This window comes from Pseudopodoces humilis, chromosome 10 (genome assembly GCF_049639895.1).
Source record: "Pseudopodoces humilis isolate 2021_Gansu_Grassland_sample_001 chromosome 10, ASM4963989v1, whole genome shotgun sequence".
In the NCBI taxonomy this organism is placed as follows: Eukaryota; Metazoa; Chordata; class Aves; order Passeriformes; family Paridae; genus Pseudopodoces; species Pseudopodoces humilis.
In genome coordinates this window covers 14,873,041-14,899,713 of record NC_142209.1, presented here as the reverse complement: position 1 = coordinate 14,899,713, position 26,673 = coordinate 14,873,041, and the positions used below count along the sequence as shown (strand labels likewise).

Here is a 26,673-nt window from a genome sequence, read left to right as displayed (position 1 = left end):
TCTGTTTATATTTATAACATAAATAACATCTATTTTAATCAATAGAATACTCCTATATGATAATTTTTTTTGCCTGCCATTGATGCACTTCCTGACTTGTGTCAAGGTATTCCTACCTCAGTTTCTCCTCCCATTAAAAATTAGCAAAATGGCACATGGTTGAGCTCAGTAAAATTTCTTTGAGTGCCAGTAACTAAACTCAGCACAACTCTATTCCAAGTAACTTCTGCTCCGTGAAAAAAAAAACATAAAGTTGAAGAGAAGCTGAAATGAAAGCCAGCTTGCAACAGAAGTGGACTTCAGACAGTCCCAGAAGAGAGAAAGTCCAAAGGACTGATCTGGGTCCAGGCGCCAGCAGAGGTTAATCAGGTCGCTCGTTTTTGCCTATGACCACAGTTCCCGAGTTCATGACCCGTGAGCGGCCCTGCTTCTCATGCAGTAGCTCCATCTGCTGTCCAAATGCAACTGTGGACTTTGCATAGGGACTGCATTCACACAATAAAAATGCAAAACGACTTGAATATTTTGAAACATCTCTGGAAAAATTCCAAACGTTTTCCTAGTCAGTCATCCTGCATGAATGGAACCAGCCCTTTTTTAACTTTATAAACCAACTATCCACAACGAAAACATAAGAGGAAGTAACAATCATGTGAGTGTCAAATCTTCACTCTTACCGTCTCAGAACCAGGCTTGTGACAGAAAAGAATGGTTCTTCTCTGGTTCTTTACCATCTGCAGCTACTTAGTGCCATGCTGTCCAAAGGCGCCACACTACCAGATCACTTGGATGAGGCACCAACCCTCACTGCACCCCACAATGAGCGTGCCCAGGTGTCCACAAACTACAGGATGTTTACAGTGATTCTTAGTTACTGACAAGAGGTTTATTTGAATTGCACAAACATAAATTTAAGCTTATTATTCTGAAGATCAACTCAGTTCTTAAAAACAAGACTTCTGCTTCTTTTCTGCACTACAGGGCTTTGAGGAGTCAAATTTTCCAGACTTTGCATTCCTTTACCAGGAGCACTATGAAGAATTCTATCCATAGCAGAACAATTGTGGTAAGACCCAGAGCTTAGAAATTTGACCAGACCTGCTCTGAATCTTGTACAGCTTAGTGAATTTTGGTTTGTTTACAAATGTTCTGGCTCAACAACAGTCTGTTAGCTTGGGGGTTGTACCTCCAATTTGGTACTTGCTGTGCCTGCTGAATGCTTCCAGCAACCTCCTTTTCTGGGCAGCATTGCAGGAGCTATTCAGTCGTCAGGCAGCACAAGAGCTCTGGCTCACTGCTGGCCACAGGTGCAGCAGCTGGCTTGCCGGGAAACACAGGACACACTGCTGGAGTGCCTGAGTCACCTCGGTTATTCATTGCACTCGGTATCTCAGTCCTGGATGCAATACCTCGGGGATTGTGTCTCCAAGTTGTTTTACATGTGTGTGTGATTAGCTTCCTTGATCCTCAGATTTTAGGGTGTGCTTATTTACGTGCTATCCTCCACTCTTATGGATACCTGTAGTTTTAAATTATGATAAAGTGTAGCACGAAGTTTTATTGCACAGTCCTCACTGTCCAGAGCCCTGCGTGCCCTCCCTGAGCAGAAGGCCACACTCCACTTGCTCCACTTGCAATATACTGGAGGGCAAGGTTAAAGAAAGAATAACTGCATACTCCTGTCTCTAGGATTTCTATCCTAGTTTCTATTATGCCTATTTATGGTTTTAAAAAATAGTATTTCAGACTTTTTTCAGACTAGAATTACAACTTTTATGGAAAAATTCCCCTTTCTGAATCCACTGGGGAGGGCGGTGCTACTGAACATTTACAGACTTCTGGAGGAAGAGTTCCTCAATACAAGGCAATTGTGGATTATAATTATATCCCTCGAGCATAAGGATCAATACTGGAAACGTCAGAGTGGGATAACAACATTTTATACTGATCACCGATGAAGTCGGTCTTCCGTGAGAAACGAGGACGCAGGCCCGTGGCGAGCGCTGCACAGGAAGCTGTGGACTCCACCCGGGCCGTAGGCAGCGCCCAGGCAGCACACAGGGGCTGCCGCGAGGCTCGTTTGCGCATCCCGGTGTACGACTAGCCCTATTCATGCTGGATAAGAAAAATGAAACTGAAAAAAGGAGAAAAAAAAAGCCGAAGCATTCGCGGGTAACGCGTGACGGCATGCGCAGGCTCTATGGACGGTGGGCGAAGACTCCAACAGGTGGCTCCGTGGCGCAATGGATAGCGCATTGGACTTCTAGAGGGTTTGAAGGGATTCAAAGGTTCCGGGTTCGAGTCCCGGCGGAGTCGTGTGTTCTCTTTTCCTTTTTTTTTTTTTTTTTTTTTTTTTTTAGTTTTTATAAATTTCCCCGCCCCCTACTCCTTTTGGGCGGAAAGCTTTCCCCCGCGCTCTCCCGTCCCTTACCTCACCGCCGCAGGTATCCGGCCTGGCCCTTCTCCCGTCAGCGAGGCTCTCCGGGACCGCCTCCCGCAGTGCCTGGCGGTCTGGGGAGCGCTGGAAGCGTGCGGCACCAGCCGCCATCGACCGAACCTGCCGTGTCCGCTCGGCCCGGCGACACGAGGCTTCCTCACCGCCAGCGAGAAGGCAGAGCACGAGAAGGGCTCGGCTCTTCTTCTCCTCTGGGCCCCGCCGCCCTCAGGCAGCGGGAGAAAGGCTCAGTTCTCCTTTGCCCGGCCCCGACGCCCTCAGGAAGCGGGAGAAGGGCTCAGTTCTCCTTTGCCCGGCCCCGACGCCCTCAGGAAGCGGGAGAAGGGCTCAGTTCTCCTTTGCCCGGTCCCGCCGCCCTCAGGCAGCGGGAGAAGGGCTCTGCTCCCCTTTACCCGGCCCGAGCTCCGTCAGAGCGGTCAGAACCGACAGCCAGCCCCGTGGGGCCGCTACGCTTCCAGGACAGTCTGCAGAAAGTAATTTTACTTGAAAAACCAGGACTTTTTCTTTCCTGGAGGCACTTCAGTTAAGATGGGTCACCGTGATAAATTTCTGGTTACTTTTTAGTAATGAAACAAGCCCACAAACTGCAGCCGACAAAACACCGGAATCGACATCATCTTTTCTAACTTACCGACAGATTGAAGATGAAGAACCGTTTTAATTACAGCAATCAAATTAGGTGGTAAAACAAAACAACAGCAGCAATAAACAAACCAACTTGATTTTGCTCAGAATAGGATAAATTAATTCATTACTCCTGAATTATTAATTTGTGGAGTTTTCTTGATAAATTATTTTTAATTCTGCAGGTATAATTTCCAACTGTAATAACGCTTATTTAAAAGCAATAAAGGAAAATCTGAAAATGAAACACACCATCAGGCACATTTACCATCACAGTCAGTAAAGGCAGAATTACAAATTAGCACAAATATTTCTGCCATAAAAAGGAAATGCTACTTGTAATTGACAGGCAAAGCTTCACAGAAGTTTTTATGTGTTTTCAGAGAAATCTAATAACCACAGGCATTTGCATGGTGCATTTGGGTTTTAATCTCTCCAGCACCTTAAACTTTACGTCGATTTCAAAGCCCGTCTGTCAGTGCTTTAGTGTAAACTGGTGGCGAAGGAAAGGTGCTCTGTCCAGTGACTGTCTCCCAGAGGCTGAGGCACAGGCTCAGGCAAGGGTGACTGGCACAGCCGGCCAGCACAACCTGCAAGTGCCACCTGCAGCCCTGGGAACGGCCAGCACACCTTGGCCCGTCTGCACAGAACACTCGCTGGGCACAGTGTGGGACAAAACTGAAGGGATTAGAAGAATAAAAGGAAGGGAAAGGATATAGAACACAAACCAAATCCCTTTCTAGCTATGCTGCACATGAAGTAACTTCTGTAGCTATTGAGCAGCCTGAGCAACAGGCACGGAGATGCTGTTTGATGTGTAACACCACAGCCTGCATTTCTCTTTTGAAGGCTTTCAGGCTTGCATGCTGCTTCTCCAAAGCTGCACCTGAACACCTCAGGATGCAACAGGATGAAAACTACTGTGGTGCCTGGTTTTCTTCTCCATGTTCAGTATTAACTTTTTTGTGCTTCCATGTCTCAGCCTGCGAACATGACACCATAGTTGTTTTTACTGGCTTTTTTATAATTTACTGGAAATTGAGATACTAGCACAAGTATCATTGCATTAAAATAGCCTGTGCATACTAACTGAGACCTGGGGATAGGTGGTTCTACTTGTACTTGTTAAATATTTCCCAATGAATTCACTTTGACACCATTCATCTCCTGACAGTGAAGACTTTTGAAGGACTCTAGATTCCTGTCTGTTTTCGGTAGTAAAACATTATGGCCAACTACGGAATGATTAAAAAAAAAAAAAATCCCAAAGGATCTGAGGAAAAGTTATTTCAAGCTTCAGTTGGTGGTCAGTATCTACCACAATGCTCATTTCAGCACAACTAACTAATCCTTAAAAAATCTACTTCTCAGTAGAAAACTTGATGGTTAAACATTAGTCAAGAACATCATTTTAAGCAATTCTTGCTTAAGATTTGCAACCTTTAAAATTCAGAGCTCTTGTGGTAAGAAACCAATCAACCACTGCTCCTCTGATAGTGACTTCTACATCCTAATCCCCCAAGCCACCTAAGACAATGTAGTGCCAGTTTAATTTCTTCTATTATCCATCTTTTCTGCCACCTCAGAGCAGTAACTAAATTACACTAATTGTAACAGCAATAAAATGACCAGGTCATTGAAAACCAACCAAACACCACAGCAGTTCTGACAACCACAAACGGTCTTGACCTGTCACTGAGGGGGAACTGAGCTGATGACATCTCTGGCTCTACAGTGGCAGCAGGGACCTTCCAGACTCATTCCATTTGTTCACCTTGTTCCAGGTCAGCTAACAGACACAATCTGCACACCACACCCTAGATAATCGATGCCAATGTCATTTTCAAAATATCATTAGACAATTATCAAATGGTAGAAGTTAATAAAAGCAAAACATGACTGTTAAAATTTTACATATAAATATTACTTATATTATTTATTAAATAATATGCAGTTTGTATCTTAGAAATAATATATATATTATAATATATGCACACATAAATATGAAAGTATATGTGTAAGCACTAAATTCCAGGACATTCTCTATATTATTATGATCAGTGTTGAAATAAATCCTTCACAACCAAATGATTTTTCAATGCCTTCCATTACTTTTGGCCAGCAGGACCTCTGACTAGTCAGGGAAAATATATTCTGGCACACAATATGTGACAAGATGAATTACACAAAAAACTTTAAACTGAATTTACTAATTAATTGATGTGAAGTCTGAAACCTGAGAAGACCCCAATCTGTGAAACTGAATTTTGCACTCAAATGTAACAATATGCTTTCATATCATTATCTCTTTACATAAATATTAATTAAAATAAAAAGTAATTGAAAAATCTAAATTAATTTAAATTGAGATACCTGATAATTTTCTAAAGCTTCCTTGCAAATTCCTGTGGCAAGAATTTCCCTAAACCTCAATTTGTACGTGACCTGCAATCTTAAAAAAAAACAAACAAAACACCACAACCAAAGCATTCTGTAAGAAAGTTTTATAACAAGTAAGTTGTTCCAGCTTGGTATTTTTCTTCAATTCTTAATTGTGAAATTTCTTCTTCTTCCGATTCCTCTTCCCTGCTGCAAAAGCTGCTTTTTCACTCATGATCTCCTGATACTTCTTTTTATTATATCTGAACAAAATAGATAATTTACTTTTAAGCATGGCAAACCAAAGTTCAGGAAAAGATAACGTGGACAGTACTCTATGCACATTATTTGCCAAACTGAGTTTTCTCATGTTTTCTGAATCAGATTCTTTGATTTATACATTTATGTGTAAGTAAAGGAGAATCAACAGTTGGATCAATAATAAATGCAGGTAAATTTGCTTTGGAAGTAAATTCTATTGAATTTTGTAATTAATTTTGGTTTGGGTCTTCACTGCATATGCAGTCACATTTTGGACAGTCTGCTGAAACACCACTACTGCTCTTAAGGGGAAGACTCAACCATTTCAACAATACCATGAAGAAATTACACCTGCTTTTATAGTGCCTTCTCACCACACTCAAGATAATAAACCTTACTCTACTCCAGACAGAAAGCTAAGGTGAATACTAAACAGTGAGCAGGGTAATTACTGAATGTGAGCTGCTAGCTCCTCTAACACAGACTATTATGAACCTACACTGATGAGTATGACAGACACTGCACACTGAGCAGTGCTGAGGCTTTAAATGCAACAACAAAATCTGACAAATACCTGCACTAATGCTGAAGTATATTATTAAATCCCTTAATTAGCCACAACATAAATCAACTGATCAAATTTCAAATATATAGATTTTTAAAACTACTTTCTAATAAATACCTAATTTATCAGTCAAACCAGAAAACTACTTAAGAAACAGATGCAGCAACTTGCCTTCCCAACATTACAGTTAAGGTTACAAGTCTAACAAAATTAACTCTGTAATGCCAAATCACGCACTACTTCAAAGAAAAAAATTCATTATGTGAAAAGAGACATGCAGATTAACATCATGTAATAACCAATACCAAAATGGACCAACTAAATGATCTACTCCGAGAACTGCAAGCTATGCAGACATTAATTAATCCAATCATAATCTTACATAACTCTTCTAGCAGAGTTTTGACTCCCATGACAGGTGGCAGACTGATGTATTTATAAAATTAAATAATATCAACATTCACAGAATTACAGGCTGCTCTTTTTTATCCATTATGCCAAGAAAAAATAATCAGTCTTTAAGAGTGGCTGCCAACAGTGATGACCAAAGCTGGATAAAACCCTTTAAGGAAGACGAAATATACCTTATCTCAGTCTAATTATCCCCTTAGATAAAGGTTCCTTAGGCCTTCTAAATGGCAGTACTATGGAAGTGCTAACCACCCTACAAGCTGAATAAAACCAAAAAAGGCTACGGAGTTAAAAATACTCCTTTTTTTACACAGGATATTAAAATTACAAAACTACTTTAAAATACCTTCTGAACTCTGAATCTGCAAGCAGCTCTTCCACAATTGTTCTCTTCCTCTGTTTCTTAGGGATTCGACTGTGGTAAAAGTCTATGGGAGAATCAACTACAGTTCCAACCTAGGAAAGAAAAATGAAAATTCTTACTGTACATGAGCAACAAGATGTTGATTATTATGCCTTTTTTTTTTTTAAATCGCATCAATAAGTGCGAAGACACCTACACATGATCATGACAGCTGCTTAATAAAAGTGCAAAATACCAGAATCAGTAAGTCATGTTTTGTATGCAGAATCCCTTTTGGTCTCTTTGGGGAGTGCAGAGAAGAAAGCCTGAGCTTTAAGACTGTACAGTTTTCAATGCTGGACTGCTGTATCAATACTAATTCATAAATGAAATCCAGTTCTTAACTTTTAAACATTTTAAACATAAGGGAAAAGAAACGTTTATGACCACCTTAAACCTATTCCTGTCTCTCATTCTGGTGGTTTTGCTAGATGACTACACAGCAGCTAATTTAATACAAGGGCTTCATCCTGAAAATTATCACATTTTTTCAAACCAGCATGTCAGTCAGCTCTCATAGCTCAGGTTAGCAGTAAAGATATACACACAGTACATGTTTCATGCAGTGAAAATAAACTTGCATGGATCTAATTTTGTGTAACACTTCAGTCTATGTTTCTCTGATTTTAAAAACATACAACACCCTCCACCCTTCAGAGTCAAGTGGCATCGTTTTGAGAAATGAAAGCATTTCCTCAAGCATGCTAAATAGTCAAAGTTTCTGGAGGTCTATTTCTATAGCTTCTGTAGTAATTTATTGATGCAAACCATTTCAAAGCTGAGAGATACAAGCAGAAAAAATTTCAGCTTATAAGAAAGGTAGCTCTCTCCATTTAAACTATATCAGCTAGTAAAAAAATAAAAGCCTATTATTGTCTAAACACTTGCTTAAAAAGACCTGTACTCCAAAAAAGCAGCAAAAATCTAGTCATCCGAGGGTTCAAATATGGATTCAGTAAGATATTTGTTCACTTCTATGAGATCGGCCAAGGCTAAAAAAGTCAACAGCATATACACCTATGTAACACAAAGTTAAATAGTTGCAAACTCCAGCCAAGTAATCAAAACACTTTAATAATAAAGATAGGAAATTAAATAAACATAGAAGCTACCTACAAAATAGACATTATAAGGTATCCTTAAACAGCTGTTCAAAACTTCAGCAGTACAATGCCACCTTCTGCTGCTTCCTTACCTGGAAGTACTTGGGGAGACCATCTCTATCGTTCTTCTTATAGAAATGCTTAGGGTCCAAAGACGCTCTCATTTTCAGAACTTTAAGATCATTTTTCAGTTCACTTGTGATTTCTGGTGCTTTCATACCAAACCAGCCATCACCTGTTGTTTTCTCTCGCTCTGCCTAGGATGCAATACCATGAACAATGAATTTGCATTCAGTAACTAGGATGGGACAGAAGAGGGAACTCCTCCCTATACAAAAGACTAATAAAGCATTTAGAATGCAAATATCTACCCTTAAAATACGTATTTTATGACCACTGTTATAAAGGAGGTTACCAGCACTGCATCAATGACAGATTTGTACTGAACATATAACCATTCACTTCACTGGGCTACTGACTGAAAGGATAACTTTTCACAGGACAGCTCAAAGAAGACACTAAATTGGAATTCATCACTCCATTTCCAGTGAGGCCTGGATATGCACAGAGTCCCAGCATGCAGCTTTCTACCACAGCTTATTTTGTTATTTGAGGCATTACCAGCTCTTCACTTACCCTGCGCTGCTTCTTTAGCTGGTGAAGTGACTCCTTGTAGGGTGGGACACATTCCTTTCTTTCAAAGTCTGGAGTTATTACACTCTTCTGCAAGAGCTGTAAGAATTTTTTTGAACATCAGAGAACAACCTCACTGATACAAATTTTACTGCTTAACTGTATTTACAAAACCTACTGAAGGAATCATGCAAAATCTAAGCAAGCATTCCAATGCAATATACAAGCAATAAGGATCTTCAAAATAGAACACTGGACAACAGAAAGCAACTGACTTGTTCCAGAGGAAGCGAGACAGCAAATCCTCCGGAGTAAAGAGGACTATCATGGATGAGCCAAAAAAAAGAGTCAATAAAAATAACATATTCCCTTTACTTCAAAGGATGCTTTTGAAAAGAAACCTGCTAAGCCCATAATAGGGTATAGACTTATTTACTGAAATTCATTCCGGCTATGGACTAAATATCTTGTCAGCGGACCTTAAGCTTGTGTATCATTAGGCAAAACTCCAGTATAATAAAATCTGGTTTATTTTACAAGATGCTAGAATTTGCACTAGTTTTCAGTTTCTGAAAAGTCAGGTATATTTAAACTTTCACTATTAAAACTAAATATAAAACCACACTTTGGTCAAAAAAGAATGTAAGTTCTCAATGAGCCATGAAAAGGGTACTTCTTTAAAATCAAACAACCTTCTCCATTTAACAGCTTCATGTTACTGTAGTCACAGATAACTGAATAATTGTAAACACATTACCTGGTCCTTCTTCTCCTTCAGTGGTTTAATCACACTCAATCTAGACTTCTGATTTTTTGCATCAAAACTGATATATAAACCTCCAAGCTTCTTGATATTCAGACCAGGGTCTATGCTACTGGAAAGATGCAAACTAAAGGAGAAATAATTAATTATTAAAACATTGTAACATGCGCAGCCTAAACCTACTGTACTCTGAGGAAGATTAAAGAAAAAATATTTTTCTTATTCTTCACAATTAGATTCTGCAATGATTTTAAGTCTTGTTATCTAGATTATGTAATTTTGAAATGACAGGTGTGGGGAGATTCATGCCATTAAATGAAATAAGACTTATTATTAAAAAATTCCCGTGGAATCACTTCCACAAATCTTCCGTATTAACTCGAATGCTGGACTCTCAGATACTATTAGCTTCTGTATAATTGAATCCGTCAATTTTCTTAACCTTGCCAGAAGAACTCATGACCAGCATCCTTTTATACAAGCTTGCTAGCTAAAGAGAAAAAACATATCGGTGGTAAAAATACTGTAACTCTTAATAAGCAGTATGAAGAAAGTAGAATTCATTGAGGGAATGTTTAAGTCCCTGTCTGTATAACCATACTAGGAACAAAGTCATTAAACTTGGGTAAGAAAGTGATTGGATGATTGCACCCAGAGAGCCCCGATGGTTCTATCAAATTTCAGAGTTAGTCTTTCACAGCCAAAGGGATGTATCCACAAACAATGACAATGGCTGTTTTTGATGACAAGAATGTTTAAAAGCTCTAAAGTACAATGGAGAAAAGATGATAATATCTAAGGAGATACAACAGGTATTTACTGTAGCTTGAATGCTTATTAATACAAACTTCTAACAACTTTCTATCAAACTGTGACTGATATTGTACAATGCCTTCACACTGACTGCTTGGTTAAGTCTTCTTAGCTAAGACTTCTGGTCTACCAGAAGGTTTTAACTAGATTAAGATTTATCTATCCAACCTAAACAACTATTATACTTTAAACATAAGAAGGGATTTTAGCAGCAGCTGGAGTACAAGAATTCAAGAAGTATCACCCCACCTAAATTATTCTGATTCCATGCTAGGTTTCACCTGAAGTATCACCATCCACAGCACAGCAAGAACTGACACATAAAATTATATGCAACTTTAAAAAAAAAAAAAATTTAATCAGGCAATGTGTAAGGAATTTACTGGATCTTTTGTTATCTACATTCCAACTGGAAAAAAAAAAAAATAAAATGGTGACCTGAATAATCAATTCAGTCAGCCAGACCAGTTTAAAACAGTTTCACATAATTTTTTAAGCTGAACATGTACAAGGCCTCCAGATGCCAAAAAAAAAATTTCAGAGTTCTGTTACTAGTATATTTAAAACGGAAAAAAATCCCAAAACCTACATTTATGGACCTTATTCATATTTTATAATATGTGCAACACCATTTTCTGCAGCAACATGACATATGTGATGCGACTAGTCCCTTATTATTCTGCACTTAATGTGCATATTCTAATGTACATATGCTTAAATGAAATGCAGATTCTTTAGCTATTCCTAGCAAGATACTTACATGTCAACCTTACTTTTCAACATATCATCATCTTCATCTTTTTCATCTTCATCTATCAATTCCTCTTCATCCTCTTCCAAGTCTAATTCTTTATCTTTTTCATCTCCTTCATGCTTACTTTCATCACCACTGTCTTGGTCTACATCATCCAGATAATACTTTTGGCTGGAACTCATGCCAGGCTCAGTATCAATTACAAAAAGACCTTCAACATGCAGCGAACTGCTTTTTAAAGATTTTTTGAAGGAGGGAGTTCTCTCATCTGACTTTTTATAGCACAGATTCTTATTAACTGTATCTATGTCTGCCACATCACTATTTTCAGAGTCATCACTTTCACTCAGAAACAATGCAACAGAGTCATTATCACTACTTGGTTTTTTACTGCTGTGGGATACTACATATTCTTTTGTTTGGTTGTCACCACTGTCTGCACCAATTTCGCACATCCTGCTTTTATCAATGCTTTTAGTTGTGTGTGTAACAGCCATGTCCTTTGATGGGCTGCTCACTGCACTGGTTTGCTTACTGCTCCTTAATTTCTCATCACATGATGAAGACTGCTGTGCATCTGCCTCAGCGTCTGCTCTTTCACATTCTGCAATTTTTTTACTTTCATTTGGTGTTTCTTGTCCTTGGGATTCTAGAAATTTTTTGGGACTCATGCAGTCAGTCAAAGAAACAGCCACACGCTCTAACTTCCCCTCCCTCGCAAGTATTTTACTGTGATCTGCTTGTATTTGGCTACATATTGCTTCTGAATGGTCTGTCTCAACAGACTGTGTATTTTTTTTTTGTTTTTTCACAGGTGACTTAGCATTGCTTTGTTTTGTTTTTGTAAGACTGGATGTCACATCATTTAAAATCTCTTCTTTCATGTCTTCACTCTGGGGTGCATTAGCACATTTGGAAGCACATCTGCTTTTAGGTGGACTGGGTTCTGTGTTACTGTCAGTGAGGGTGGAAGCATCTTCTGTGTCACTGACAAGTTCTGCAGTAGGTCCAGAATCAGAAATTGTGGGCTCAGATTCAACAGTGTCCTCAAATAAATTCTCATCTTCTGAAACAAATCTATTTTTTTTCTCACTCTGCTTAGTATTTTCTGCATGTGACTTAATTTGCATGCTCCTAGTAATACGTTTGGTAGTGACAGATGGTTCCACATGAGAACTTAGACAACATGATACTGCATCAGAAGTATCTTCACTCTGGGCTTCACAAACGCTCTGTGGCTGCAATTTCTTTTTACTTTGTCCGCTCCTTGTACTTGTGGGAACATTAGGCATCTGGACACCAGAAACAGCAGAGGAACAAGACTCGGCTTCAGAGACATCATCTTCATCCAGAATCCTACTTAACTTATTTACAAAAGCTGTATTGTCTTTTTTCTTGTCAGCAGACTCTGGTTGATAAGGAATTACAATTTGTCGCCTTCGGGTTATTCTTACAAGTAAAGGTGTCTGGAGACCACACACAGAAGAGCAGTTTGATTCTGCTTCTGACACATCACCATCAACTTGTGGTTCAGCAACTGATTGTGCTGACTGAACAGCTCTGCTTTCATTCCCAGTGATCTGCATCTCTGAACTATCACTAACATCTGATTTAATTTCTGCATGTTCCAACTCTTCAAACTGAGATTCCTGAATCACCTCTGGCTTACGAACTGATTTAGTTCTTCTAGTCATCCTCCTAGTCACAGGAGTACTAATTTCAGCAGACCTCACCTAGAAAAGGAATAAAAAAAAGGTAAAAAGAATGCTCTAATATATAATATATCATGCTAAAACATATAATGCTATAAAAAATGCTCTAAAATATATATAATATATAATGCTAAAATATATAATGCTATAAAAATCACTGAGAATATTTTTAAACAAATCTACTCAAACTAACATCATATTACATGTCAATGTGTAGCCCTATCTATGTGGGACAAGTCTTAATAAACCATCACTTGCTTATCTCTCTACTGTATCTTGGTCAGGGCAGGAGAAGAAACACATACATCCTGTAAGAAATATAAACAAATATCTTCTAATTCTAAAAAGTTATGTGAAGTTGTCAGGAAAAGCAAATCCAGAAAAAATGTTCAGAAATACTAAAAATCTTCTATAGTCTTTGAACTTCATATATATATATATACATATATATATAGAGAGAGAGAGAGACATTTGAATCTATATATAAGACAACTATAAACCACTAAATACTATCAACTGTCAAAATATGCCCCAAAATGGTGTCCAAAATCAATTTTAGGTCTACGAACAAACTGCCCTCTCAGCAATCGCAAAACTAGGTATGATTATTTTAAGTGACAGAGAAATGCTGAAAGATCTGTCACGCAAAGAAAAATAAGCCTACCTTTAACCCCCAGCGCTAAATGGCCCAATGACCTCCGGCGGCTGCTCCATCCCGGAGGGCCGGCTGCGGCAGTGGCACGGCGAGCGGGCGCACAGACACCGCCCCTCCGGGCTCCGCGGCCGCGCTCCGACCCCGCGCTCCGTGCGGAGGCTGCCCCGCCCGCCCCGCTCCCGGCCCCGCTCACCTCCGCACCGCCATCGGGATCGCCATCGGGACCGCCGAGGCTGCTGCCGCCGCCTGCCCGGGCCCCCTGCTCCCGGCGCCGCGCCGCCCCCCGCCTGGTGTTCACCATGTTGCCGCCGCGCCGCAGCTTCCTCCCTGCCCGCCTTCCTTCCGGCCGCCCGCCCTTCCGGGCCCCGCGGAGGGAACGAGGTTCCGGGGCGGCCCCGCCCGCTCTGCCCGGCCCGGCCCGGCCCCGCGGGGCAGCGCGGTGCGTGCCAGGACGCGGAGGAATCGCCGGGTGCAGGCACTTGGGAAAGTGTAAAATGTGTGACAGTGTAAAATGCTGCACTAAAAAGCTTACGGTAATTTCAAATTTTAGTTAAACTTTCAAGTTTTTCATGGACGGAAATCCCCTCTCGCTCACCATGACGCAAACCAAACGAATGAGATAATGGCAACTTGATAAAGTGTTATGCTATTGGTGACTCTAGAAATACCAGGTAAGGTATTAAAAGGTAGTTTTCTACAGCAGGCAAACTATTAGCAGTTTACAGAAAGGAAATAAATCGTTGTTCCCATTAAGAGCAGCTTTTACATTGGTTTAGTACAGTTCCTGTTTTGTAGCATTTCAGTATAAAAAAATGAGCACACACACAAGTCTAATACCATACAGGATCAGCCAAATACAGAGAGAGCTTACAGGTAGAGGTTAAACCATAAGCACACAACACAGAGCTAGTAGGGAAGTTTAAAATTAAACCCATGTTACTTTGAACTCTGATATACACTGGTCCCACATTAAAAAGAAAACACTACATTTTTATTATGAGAAAAAAATCCAAACTTTTATTGATGCATTATTAGTTGCAATTCCCTGTGTCTCTCATTTATCAAAAGAACTGAAGAAGCCAAGAAAATTTCCAGCTATTTGCCACTACAAATATATTTGAGGACTAAGGTACCTTGAAAAACCTTCATTCAATTTAGTGGAATGGATTATAGGAAGCTGACACTCCAGACACTACCTACAAGCATTCAGATTCCACTTGCTGCCTACATAAAGAATTTGAAAGATGTCGGTGAAAATTCATTCCCTTACAATCCAAATCTCAAAAGTATGTACAACAAAGTTAATGACTACTACCAGTATGAGGCCATGCCCCTGTCTGAAATTGAAACGTAATTTACTATTTTAGAGACTCGGTATCAAAGTTCCTGCTAACTACAAGCTGAACTTTAGCTATCTACTTTGATTTAAAGGCCAAGGAAAGGAAAAGGCCTTTTTGATAGAAAGACTACATTAAACCAAAAGCCTTGCCTTAGCTGCAGCAATAACTCTGGGATTAAAAAACCAGTGCACTAAGCTGCTGTCAATCAGAAAGATATCTAACTTAAAGCTAAGCCTTGCTTCATTTTTCCTGAATGGCACTCAAGCAACAGGTTTTCTGAGCAACCACAAAATTAATTTTAGTGAAGAGCATCACCATTTACTGTCTATTCTACTTGGCTAATTGCTTGTGTAATTCACAAGTATCAAAGAAACAAGCCACAGTTGAGAAGGAGACAGGCACAATTCAGTTTTTGATTAACAGATTTCTTCATCGCTTGTTTTCAAATCTTATTTTAAATATTCACCATTAATAAATTTTCTATTTCAAACAGTAAAAATGCCATCACATTTGTGCGAACACTAAATGAAGCGTATTGAGGCACAAAGAAGCCAGAAGGAATTCAAGTAACAGTCAGAAAGTAATTTGGAAGATGCATTTTCTTCTAAATCATAGGGGTCCTTTCCACTCTATTATTTCCCCACAACTTAAACAGCTGACTTGCCTATATATACATATCAAGTAATAAGATACCAGCTTAATTTTTTGGGGGTATCGTATCATAAAAGATGACAATTTTCTATAAAAGCTAGTCCTTGAATGCTTGAAATGTGTACCCACCAGCTAAGTATGATTTAAGAGAAATTTGTTTTTTAAAAAACCAAAAATATATGTTTCTCCATAGTACCTAATGGCAGCTAAAATATAAGGATAATTTTTACAGTGAACTGGTCATAAAAAGAAAATTATTTCAAACTGTTACTCTATAGATAACTTTAATAAAAAAAGCCCCAAAATATTTGATATTTTGAATGAACCTATCAATAGTGAAGAAAGAAAAATAGTGTTAGAACACTACAGACACTCCTACTGACATCACACTGAATAATTACAACTTTTGGTAGTTCATTATAAATGCCGTAAAAATCTTTCTATGAAAAATGCAATGTTCCCCCATCCCAAAGAAATTTAAACAGCCTTTACAAAAAAAAAAAAAAAAAAGTGTTTTAAGATGAATTTCTTTTAGCTTGTACGATATAGCCTTTGGACTTGATAATTCCTCTGCTTTTAACAATGACTGAATACCGCAGAAGCCATAAAGGAATCCACTTGTTTGCTTTCACGTTCTGGATGCTTTCCTGGAGAACTTCTTGGAAACTTGCTTCACAAAGTAATTCTGAAGTTAAAAAGGGATATTTGTGCTTAAAACAATATAATGCAAACAGCTGCAAAAAACAACACTTAGTAAGAGAAGCCTCTTCCTACAGTCAAGATCTTAAATGGTACCACATGCACTTCACATCCACTCTTCCAGAAAGCATTTAGGGTAAAAGCAGCCAATATTACAAAGCAAGTCTCCAGGACTCTTTTTTGCAACACTGAGTGTGTCCCACAAAACTGAGACTCTGGAATATCAGATGGAGTTGATCAGCAGAGTCATTAGTGGGAGAAAATGAAATTTGAGAAGCTAGCTAGACAAACCAGAGGTGACTAAAGCATAGGGGTGAAATCAGCAAAGTACTGAGCATCCAGTTACCTCACCTCTGCAGTCACTGGAAACCCAACATTTATAGTATCTCCCATAACTGGCCTCATAATAACAATAAGCCCATAACTGGCCTCATAATAACAATAAGCCCAGAAAGCATTAAGAAAAATGGGCTTAAATACCACAAAGCAGAGAAAGAAGGCAAGTACAAATCCTCCTAGTTTCCGCTGGAATTTTCAACAAGGGAACAAGGTCTTTGGTAAGGAATGCTAACAAAAAATAGTCTCGATACTCTTCAGCTGACCATTACAGAAAAGTTAGGCTGAGCAAACAACATATAAAGGAATCACAACTTGTGCGGTTTTCTATCAAATCCTCTTCTCCTTAATTTCATGACTTTCAATGGATACTATTTATGAAAATGCAAGTTGCATTTGGAATTCAGAGGACATGGAAATTGTCAGATTGAATGGAGGTTCATCTTGCATGCGGCCACAGCAGTGATAAATCCTGCTCAGGCACTGACAAAATTTATTAGTTGTAACAGTGGTACTATGAAGTATATACTTGTAAGAAATGCTTCACATACTTTTTTCTCAGGGGTCAAGTGGAAAGAAAGGAGAAGGAAGGAAAAGTATCATCATTAACAACTTGTCATAAACAAGAATGTAGGGAAGGAATTAACTAAGTATTGTTTAAGACTTTATTATTCCAACAAGGTGTTAAGATGTCCAACACTCTTAAGGTGTTCTTAAGAGTGATGAAGATTGATGATGTTTGAGAGAAATGAATGTTATATCCCAATATATTGTAGAGAACTGGCAACTCAGTTCTACAGCTCAATGGAAAACCTCCAATTTTTTCATTCATTTAGCAAATGAATCACTGCATTAAAAAAGCAAAGAATTCGAAACTCTTTTTGTAATAATGTTATTTTAAAAGTCAAGACTGGAAGAATCCTACTTAAAGCATAGTAATTTTACAGATCTAATATTACCAAACTGTTCAAAAATCAACTGGCCATCAACATTTCTACCTATCTCACAAGTTCCAGGCAAGTACACTTTCATTTGTCATTTACTGGCCTTCAGCAAGACATTTAATTCCATATTTTGTAGAAATAAACATAGTACAAATTTCTCAGTAGGTTGTTCTTCTATTTACTTTATTTTCTCTGATTAGAAGTATTTCAAGAAATTATCCAAGGCTGCAAGATTGTTTCAAGAAGGGATGGGGGTAAGAGGAGGAAGCAACAGCAAAAGCTTAACAGAAATATTTTATAAAGGAGAGACTTTTAGAGTCCTTGGTTCAGGCTTCAAATATAACAAACTCTGAAGTTCAGGAAAAGATTATTCTTGATCTACTGAATAAATGCATTTAGAAGTCTTCTGTTAACTTAATTGGCAAAGTCTTACCTTTGGGGTCATTGTGAGTTAACAGCTGTATGTCACATTCTTTTGCAAATGCTGTAAGATCAGGTGGCATCACACAACAAGAAGCTAGGTTCACCTGATTACTACTTGGTTTCACCTGAGATTAACAAAATACTTTTATAAGAAAAAAAATACAAATGTACTTATATTAGCTGTTTCCTTCATGCCTTCTATTACAACAGAAATTTTGCTTTGAACAATTTGCCTTTGAGCATTGTTTTGAAGTCTTAGCAAGGCTAATTAATTCAGCATGATTAATTAATGTAGGCAGCTGCAACATCTGCAACTCCCTGCAGCACACAGCCCAAAACAGGATCTAACTTCAGGTGTTGCCGTAGCAAGATGAGTGCCAACCCACTACACTCTGGCTTTCTGTCTGCTGTGCTCCTGAAACAGCAGCAGCTTTATTCCCCCATCTCTAGTAAAAGCATTATGGGGATGTCAGGTTGAAAAAGACTTCCAATTTTAAAAAATCAAAAACTATTTTTTTTAGGGATATATTAATTTGAAATCTTCCGTGTCTTCTATCAAGTGCTTGAATCAGACCAAGTGCTTGAATCAGATCAAATGAAAAGGAATGCTCTTCCACTGATTTTCTCTCTTCTCACAAACTGCATTCATGATCACCATGCACGTGGTCGTTAAATCCTGCAATTGCCCTCTCTCAGTGTACATAAAACACAGAGTGTCACAAAGATGATCAGGTAACTGGAGCACATCTCCTATGGGAATCGGCTGAGAGAGTTGGGATTGTTCTGCCTGAAGAAAAGAAGGCTCCAGAGAGACCTAAAGAGTCCCTTCTGGTACCTTAAAGGGGCTACAAAAGAGCTGGAGAGGGATTTTTTGCAAGGGCATATGGTGTTAAGGGGAATCATTTTAGACTTACAAGGCAGGCTTAGTTTAGATATTAGGAAGAAATTCTTCACTGTGAGGGTGCTGAGACAAAGAAAAGTGCTGGATGGCTGCCCCATCCCTAGAAGTGTTCAAGGCCAGATTGGATAGGGCTTTCAGCAATGTGGTCCAGTGGAAAGCGTTCCTGCCCATCATGACAAGAGGCTTGGAATGAAATGACCTTCCAACCCATTTTATGGTGCTATGAATTAGTCACTCTGGACAACAAAGTATTGTGCCATTTCATTCAGAGCCTGTCTTGCTCTTTACATTTAAGCTTACCATTAAAACATAATTTTTCCAAGGGGAAATGCCTTTCTTTGTAACACAGCTTAAAGTAAAAACAGCTACATTTTTAGGGCCACTGGAATAAATCTGAAGGTTTAAGTGTACTGTTTGTACTCCTTAAACATAAAAGAATACAAAACTCAAACCTTCAGTACTTCAAAAAACCTGCTACTGAACAGACCTGTGTTTTCCAGCTGTCACTGGTCAGTACAAAAGAACACTGAACAAGCAACAGTCATATTTGAGCCCCCCCACCTTGAACATTATGACCATGCAGAAAATGTTGAAAATAACAGGGCTAATTAATATTTTGTATATAAACCCATTTATAACGAAGTTTGCAATAATGTGTCAGCCAACAAAGCAAGCAGTTACTCTGTCCTAAGAAAGGCTATGAGTAGGAAGTTGGTTCTCACCTGTGCCCACAGATACAGCTGCTCTAACAGCGTTTTATCTAGGTCAGAGGTACCTATGGCAACAATCTTTTTATTTTGAACTAGATTTTCAAGTTCTTTCCAATAAGGTTGCAAATATTCCAAGGACAGGTTAGTTCCATCTTCAACAGGAGGTGGGGCAATAATGACTGAGTCTAACTGAGCGACTCCGAGGGCAGAACACGCTGAGGAAAAAGAACAGAGACTGCAAAATCTTTTGTCAGACATGAACATAAACAGCATGACTCTTCAAATTTAGCAAAAGCCACACCTCCTGCTTCACTCTGCTCTCCATTCACCATTTGAAACTGAGTGTATATGCAGTCAAGAATAATAACACAGCCTTTTTAGCAAAGGTTCAAGCATACAGCTAAAAATTCTAGGTCTTAGGAAAGAAAACAGCAAAAACCAAAACCAACAGAAAATGAACAAAAGCATTAATCCTTTTCCTCCTTTTTAATGTTAGAAGGGTATTTTTCTCTGAAGACACTGATGACAAACTATTCTCTATCCCTTCACTCTGAATTTCTTTTAAAATTTGTAGCTTTCACTCTGAACTATAACTCAAGTATAGGACATGGATTAGGAAAAGTATTTGATATGTGTGAAGAGTTTGACTTAAAGCACACCAAATACAGAGACTTAATTTGTCAGAGAAAAGTGTAAGTCTTGGAGTCTCACTGAACTTTAGGAAAAATGCAAGTCATGAAGCCTCTTCAGCACAGCAAACGGAATAGAACTACCTAGCTAAATTAATTATTTTCTTCAAGAGGAGGAGTCTATTATTTGTATGTTTGACAAATGGTAGTAAAAATGAAAATAAACAAGCTATTAACTGGGCTATCAGTATAAAATAATGATATCTGAGCCTTTCTTCTTTGGTCACCCCTTAAGCCAAACAATCTTGCAAAACACTTAAGTTCATGGTTGCTCACAATTACTGCTACTTAAGGACAACACAACTTATATAGAGACATTGAATGACATTTTCAGTAAAACTTAGCTATTTCCTCAGCTACTTGCAGCATTTTTTAATTTCCTAAATAATCTCTGAAAGACTATGCAGTTAGTACCAAAGTTCATGATGTTAAATGCAACTAACAAGAACTGGCAAGCTGTTTCACTGCTATTAAAACATCACATGCTATTTACTTTTTAACAAGTTTTGTGTGAAAGAATAAAACTTGCTCCTGCTTGTAGCAAGGAATGAGATTTCACTATGTGGATCCAAGGTCATGGTGATCCAGTTAGTAAGTTTACTGACTGAATTATTGTTCAAATAGACTTGATTAACTAAGTCTCCCTTAATAGGAAAACAGGATATACTTGTGACAGTGACTAAATACACCTCTTAGAAATAATGTTAGAACTTTTTCCATCTAAGTTCTAGAGTAAAAAAGAAATTTTAACTTGAGTTTAAGTTCCAAACTTACCCAGGTCAACTGCATCTCTGATCGATGAAGAGTTTGATCCAACGACGAAAAGCTTTGCTAGTTTCAAACAAATTGGAATCAATAACTGAACAAGTTATTACTAATATACAGCCAGGTATTACTAATATACAGCCATTTACTTTTGCTATACACACTATTAATGGGTTTTTGGGTAAAATATTTTTAGAATATACACCAATTACCTAAAAAAATGCCCAACTTTTTGAAAGGTGACTGCCCAATAAAGACCCCATTCTCTTAAATTTCAATGTTGTTGTGCAGTCTCAGAATAAGAAATCATCCAGTCAGATGATGTAATAAGCTGTAAAGCATCAAGACACGAAGCAACAACAGTGACAACCTGTATAAAAACCCCAAATGTAATAGTACAAACAGACTTCTTCACAACTTACTGAGACTCAAAATGTACTAGTGTTAGTTTGGACTGCCTCCTTCAAGTTCATCATATTCAACCTGGAAAAATTATGCAAATAAATGTGCTTCCAATGCTATTTCTTAATTCCAGTATTATCTGTAATATTTTGCTTCAAAAATGTCAAAGATTCACAGAATACATTTAAAATATTTTCAGGTGATATAAGTTAAACTAGAAAAATGCCGAGCTGCTTTAAAATCTGAAATACTAATTCAAGACTTTCTTAGCCAATGTTTAGGAACAAGTGTGCAATAGTGTAATTTGATTCTGCAATTATAAAAGAAAGAAAAAAAAACCCATACATGAATATCCTATTAATGACTGCATTTGAAACCTTTCCATGCCACTGGATTTTTGACTATGTTCTTACCTGATACTTTCAACTCATCCCTTTCTTCAGGATTTATTTTTTCTATAGCTTGAGCTACAGTACATTCCAGAACCTCCAGTGTTTCCTGTAGTAAGTACATGAGACTTAGGAGCAACTCATCAAGAGGAGACAGTAAGCTCCTGAAGAATGTTTTTAAGTAATTAAAAAAAAGGAAAAAAAAGAAGAAAAAAGGAAAAAAAGAAAGGAAAAAAAAAAGAAAAAACTTACAGCAGTCAGAAACAAAAATAGTAGAAAAATGCAAAGACAGAAAGAAAGTAACCCAAGGCTTCTTGATCACCGAGGGGACGTCAAAATAATGAAGATATATGAAAGGCCCTATATGACCCTAATACAGAAAGTAAAAATTACTGATTAGAATTATGGGAACAAAATTCAGTAGTTCTAGTAGTTCTGATTTTACAACGTAGAAAGACTGCTGTGCCAATTCAAAGGATTTTGTTTTAAAAAAGCCTTGTGACCAGCTGAAAAGAACCCCATGAGAATTAGGAGGTTTGAGTGTTGGATGGGAACATCTTTGCATAAAAGTATTTTGTAATTTCAGTGAATCTTATGAAAAACCTACAGTGAAAATGCTGTAAAATACTGATTTAAGACAGTAATTATTTCGCCCCCTGACCTCATTAAGGATTAGGCTGACATCTCATGTCAGCTGGCACAAGGTGAATTCCTTAGTATTTACCTACATCAGACAGTATTATAGGCACACTCAACACTCTAAACACACAAAAATGCTTTGCTAATTTTTGCTGCACTACCAAAGGATTCTCAAGTTGGCCTTTGAGTTACTCCATACAGTCAGCATTTTAAACAAAACTTAATTTTTTAAAAAAATTATTAGATATCAATATAATTCATGAGACAATTTGGAATTACACAAGGTAACATGTTCTTTCAGTAAAACCTAGCTTACACTAAATAATCTACTTTAAATGGATAACTACACCAGACAGAGACAGGTGTTTTTGTTGTCTTCTTGAGCAATCATTAGTTCCTCCACAAATCATTCAGCAATAACTGCCTCACACACTTCAGTCTGGAATGTAGCAATGTGCAGCTGATGTCCCCATTATACAAGAACTGGGAAAAAACCTGAAGAAACTATCATATTTTAGGTTTATTGTTATTGTTTTGATTTTGGGTACCTTTTTTTTTTTTCCTGAAACATGCTACTATTTCACAGAGCAAATAATAAATTTAGTGGGGACCTATTACTGTTTAGCTGAATTTCAGAAGCAAAAGTGGAAGAGAAGCAGGCAAATGCACCAAGATCTTCATGTCAGATGTTCATGTATGTGGCTTTAAGACTTATGTGTAAGTCTTTAGCTCTTAAGGGAAAAAGCAATGCCACTTCTGCATTTTCAGAAATATTTCTGAGACAAAGATGCTTCAGAGCTCCCCTCCAAATGGGCTGGTCTTCAGCCATCTGTGATCTCCCTAGTTCAGAGAATTCTCCACTGAGTTTTAACAAGCACGTTAGCAAACTTCTATGGTACACAGATTTTATTTATTTTTTACTTGCCCCTATAATTAATTTAAAATTTTACAGACCACTGCTTTTATTTTCAGTAAGTGTCTTATCTGCCATTAACAGGAGTCTCTCTTTACATTGATATTTCTTAACCTCTCTGAAGTTACTAAACATTAATGAAAGAAGGGGAGTTAAGAAATATTCCTTCATGGTATCTGGAGCTGCAGATACTTTTACAGCAATTTAATAGTTACTGTAAATTTTAGAAGTGGAACCAACTACCTATTTCTCTGGTTTCACATGCAAGATGGATAAGATGCAAAACATCTCTCCTACCTGATTTTGGTCTTGGCCGATCTTTGAGCTCCACTCAGTCAGTGTTTTCTGGATGCAGTCCCGCACCTACAAAACATTTTATCACCTTGAAGTGTGGGTATGTTCCAGCCACACACAAACACAGAGATGTGTAGGAGAGACTGCACAGCTGAACTAACGACACCATCCCACGGAAGATTCTTCCTTCATAGCTTCTATCTGAAACTTGCTCAAGCTAGTTTATTTACATATTTTTCTCTCCTTTTTCATAGAGTTTTAGCAGTAATATAAGTACTGTACTTAAGTTATTTCTCAGACCAATGCCATCTTTAAAGGAAAACACAATGCTAAGCAAGCAAGAACCAGGACATCGGTTGTTTGGGGTTTTTGGGTTTGGGTTTTTTTGTGCAGAAATTCCTAAGTTACAAGGTAGTCAGACAAGAGCAGAAGTGCTGTGACACTGTAGAAATGAGACTCTACAATCTACAATCTAAATACTCATTCAATTAATTACTTCTCTTTTCAAGATGCATATAACCCTTCCCATTTACTGCCTACCTACTCCATTATGTCAAACCACTAATGCTTTTAAGTCCTTCATAACTGTAGGGGGAACCTACAGATCCTACCCCACACTTGCACTTTTCCTTCATCCACAGATGCAAAATAAACTTGACTAAGATTCTGATCATGGATTTTCTTGAACATAGTAAGACATAACTATTAAATCAGCTAACTAATTTTATACAGTGCTGCAGCTGTAGCAGTGCTGTAGCTTCCCTCTGATGTATCTCATGAGTTACATACAGGTACTGTCTGACTGCCACCTGTAGGAGCACTTCCACCAGCTGCTGCTTTACTTCACTTTCCACAGTGTATTTTATAACTGTGTACATGCCTACTTTGTGTACCATTAAACAACCATTTCCTATGACTCCCAACTCAGGGAGCTCTAATACCATGCACAAACTAGAATTCAACATCCTTGCCTGATATCAGACACAATACAGGAACAATTCTTTGTCAACACAAATACTATACATTCCTTCCATCTTTTAAAACAGCATAAAAACCCCCGACCCAAAAGGCAAGAATTGACACCTCCCCCAGTAAATAGCTAAGCATAATAATCCTTTAATAAAATAACTCTTTATCCTATTTTGATTCAATTTATGTCATTATGTTTTCCTTTCTGAGGACAGTACTAAATTTTTATATGTTTCTGCCTTGCAATTGTCACAGGACATATCTCCATTGCACTTCCTATGCACAGGCCTCTGACTCCAAAGCACACCACTCCCTTGCCCTCAGGCCATGTGGATACAGCAGTGTATTCCACTGCTTTGATCAGCTTTTCCAAACACAGCTGCATCCCCTAACACTGGGGCTCACAGTTTGCAAAATTTTAGCTTATATTCTGCTGCTGAGAACTGACTACACCAAATAGAGGAGTTAAAAGCTGATTGCAAATAATACCAATTATTTGCTTTTGGAAGTCCAGCAACTCAGGAAAGCCAGCAGATTCCTCTGTAAACAAGCAAATTTCAATACCTTAACTATTAGTTATACACATTGGGCACTCTTAACAGCCCTCCAGGAACTACCCACACAAGGGCACCCATCATGACACAGCGATGCCTTTGTTACAGAATCCAGCCCTATTTCACATAGATCACAGAATGTTTAATAAGCAACCAGACCAAATAAAACGTTATGACCACATGACAGCTAAACAACAGTATGATGAATTTTTTCTTCTTGTTACATCATCCCCCCGACAACTTTCTTCCACTTGTGCATGATTAATATGCAACCAACCAACTTCTAGGTTATCACTGGTGTCCCTACATAGCAATAATCAGCCAAACTCATAGCTTTTCTAATTATTAAGTGATCATTCTGAGATCACTGTGTCATGATGAAACAGCAAATACAGTGTTCTAAAGTTCAGTGCCATAGGATATCCAGACATTTTATGAGAACTGTTTTAAGTATTGACACATACCGCTAAGGGTAATACTTTTGAAGTGGTGGTTAAAAAGTTCTTTTTAACTTCTTAACAAAGAATGACAGCTCTACACTTCAAAGAAGACAACGGCTACTTTCCCCAAGACCTGTCACTACCAAGAAATTAAATTAACTTCACGTTAGAGAATTTTCATAATCTGTAATGCAAGCTCATACATATGCGTATTTTTATCTTACTAGAGAAGTATAAGGGATCCCTTTGCTATTACAGACAGCACTTAAATTTGTGTTTTAATCCTTCATTCCCGAGATCAGAAGGCTGGGATCGCTCCTTCTCAGGGCAAAGTGCTTCCGGGGACACGGGGGGCCCGACCTCCCACCACGGCAGAACACAAGAAACGGACGAAAACAAACAAGCACAACTCTGTTCTGCCATTCCCATCTCGGGCCTCCCGAGGGCACCGGCAAGCGGATCGCTGGGGAGCCAAAGCCCCTCCTCGCCGTGACGGGCACGGCGCCACTCCGTGCCCCGCCGGAACGAGTCCCGCTCCGGACGCCGCAGGGACCGCCCGGGAAGCGGTCCCCGGCGCTCTCTCAGCCAGCGCCCCGCCCGCGGCCCGGGCCAGGCCCCTCGGCCCGGGGCAAGTCTCCGCCGAGCTGCCCCGAAGAGAAGCCCGGGCCCGCCCCTCACCTCCTCGCCGGGGGTGGCCGGGCACTTCTTGCGCAGGCAGCCCCAGTTGAGCAGGTTGCCGGTCTGCAGGGTGAGCCTGCCGGCGCCCTCCAGCAGGGCGCGGGCGCCCTCCGTCCCCATGGCGCTGCTCAGGCAGTGGCCAGCAGGCTTTCCACGGCACCTACGGCCCCGGGCAGCACCGAGCGGGCCGTGACTCAGCACCGGCACCGGGGCGAGGGGCGGCGCGGGGCCAATGGGCGGCGGGGCGGGCCCGGCGCGGAGCGGAGCGCGCCCCGCCTCGCGCCGCCTCAGGGCGCTGAGCCGCAGCGGGCAAGCGCCCCCTGGCGGCCGCCGGGCTGCAGCACGCTGGGCGGGGCCGGGCTGAGGGGCGGGGCCGGGCTGGGGCGGGGCCTGGGGGAGGGGCGGG

The 26,673-nt window shown here is 39.3% G+C and overlaps 2 protein-coding genes and 1 non-coding gene across 3 annotated transcripts; 1 reads left to right on the top strand and 2 right to left on the bottom strand.

Moving 5' to 3' along the window:
• Positions 1–2,229: 2,229 nt before the first annotated feature.
• On the top strand, positions 2,230–2,316 carry TRNAR-UCU (transfer RNA arginine (anticodon UCU)). The gene is given in 2 exon segments: positions 2,230–2,266; positions 2,281–2,316. It is a non-coding gene; the product is annotated as a tRNA-Arg (tRNA).
• Positions 2,317–5,568: 3,252 nt separating this feature from the next.
• Positions 5,569–13,849, bottom strand: DNTTIP2 (deoxynucleotidyltransferase terminal interacting protein 2). Its single transcript, XM_005521263.3, has 7 exons — positions 13,725–13,849; positions 11,171–12,897; positions 9,592–9,724; positions 8,838–8,933; positions 8,294–8,458; positions 7,042–7,151; positions 5,569–5,721 (listed from the first exon to the last, which is right to left on the bottom strand). Exons 1-7 carry the CDS (start codon positions 13,830–13,832, stop codon positions 5,628–5,630), a joined length of 2,433 nt encoding a protein of 810 aa, XP_005521320.2. The 5' UTR covers positions 13,833–13,849; the 3' UTR covers positions 5,569–5,627.
• A 670-nt stretch (positions 13,850–14,519) lies between these two features.
• On the bottom strand, positions 14,520–26,508 carry GCLM (glutamate-cysteine ligase modifier subunit). The gene is made up of 7 exons (XM_005520967.3): positions 26,268–26,508; positions 23,630–23,695; positions 21,805–21,889; positions 20,999–21,055; positions 19,548–19,750; positions 17,935–18,049; positions 14,520–16,207 (listed from the first exon to the last, which is right to left on the bottom strand). Exons 1-7 carry the CDS (start codon positions 26,385–26,387, stop codon positions 16,038–16,040), a joined length of 816 nt encoding a protein of 271 aa, XP_005521024.1. The 5' UTR covers positions 26,388–26,508; the 3' UTR covers positions 14,520–16,037.
• Positions 26,509–26,673: the final 165 nt, after the last annotated feature.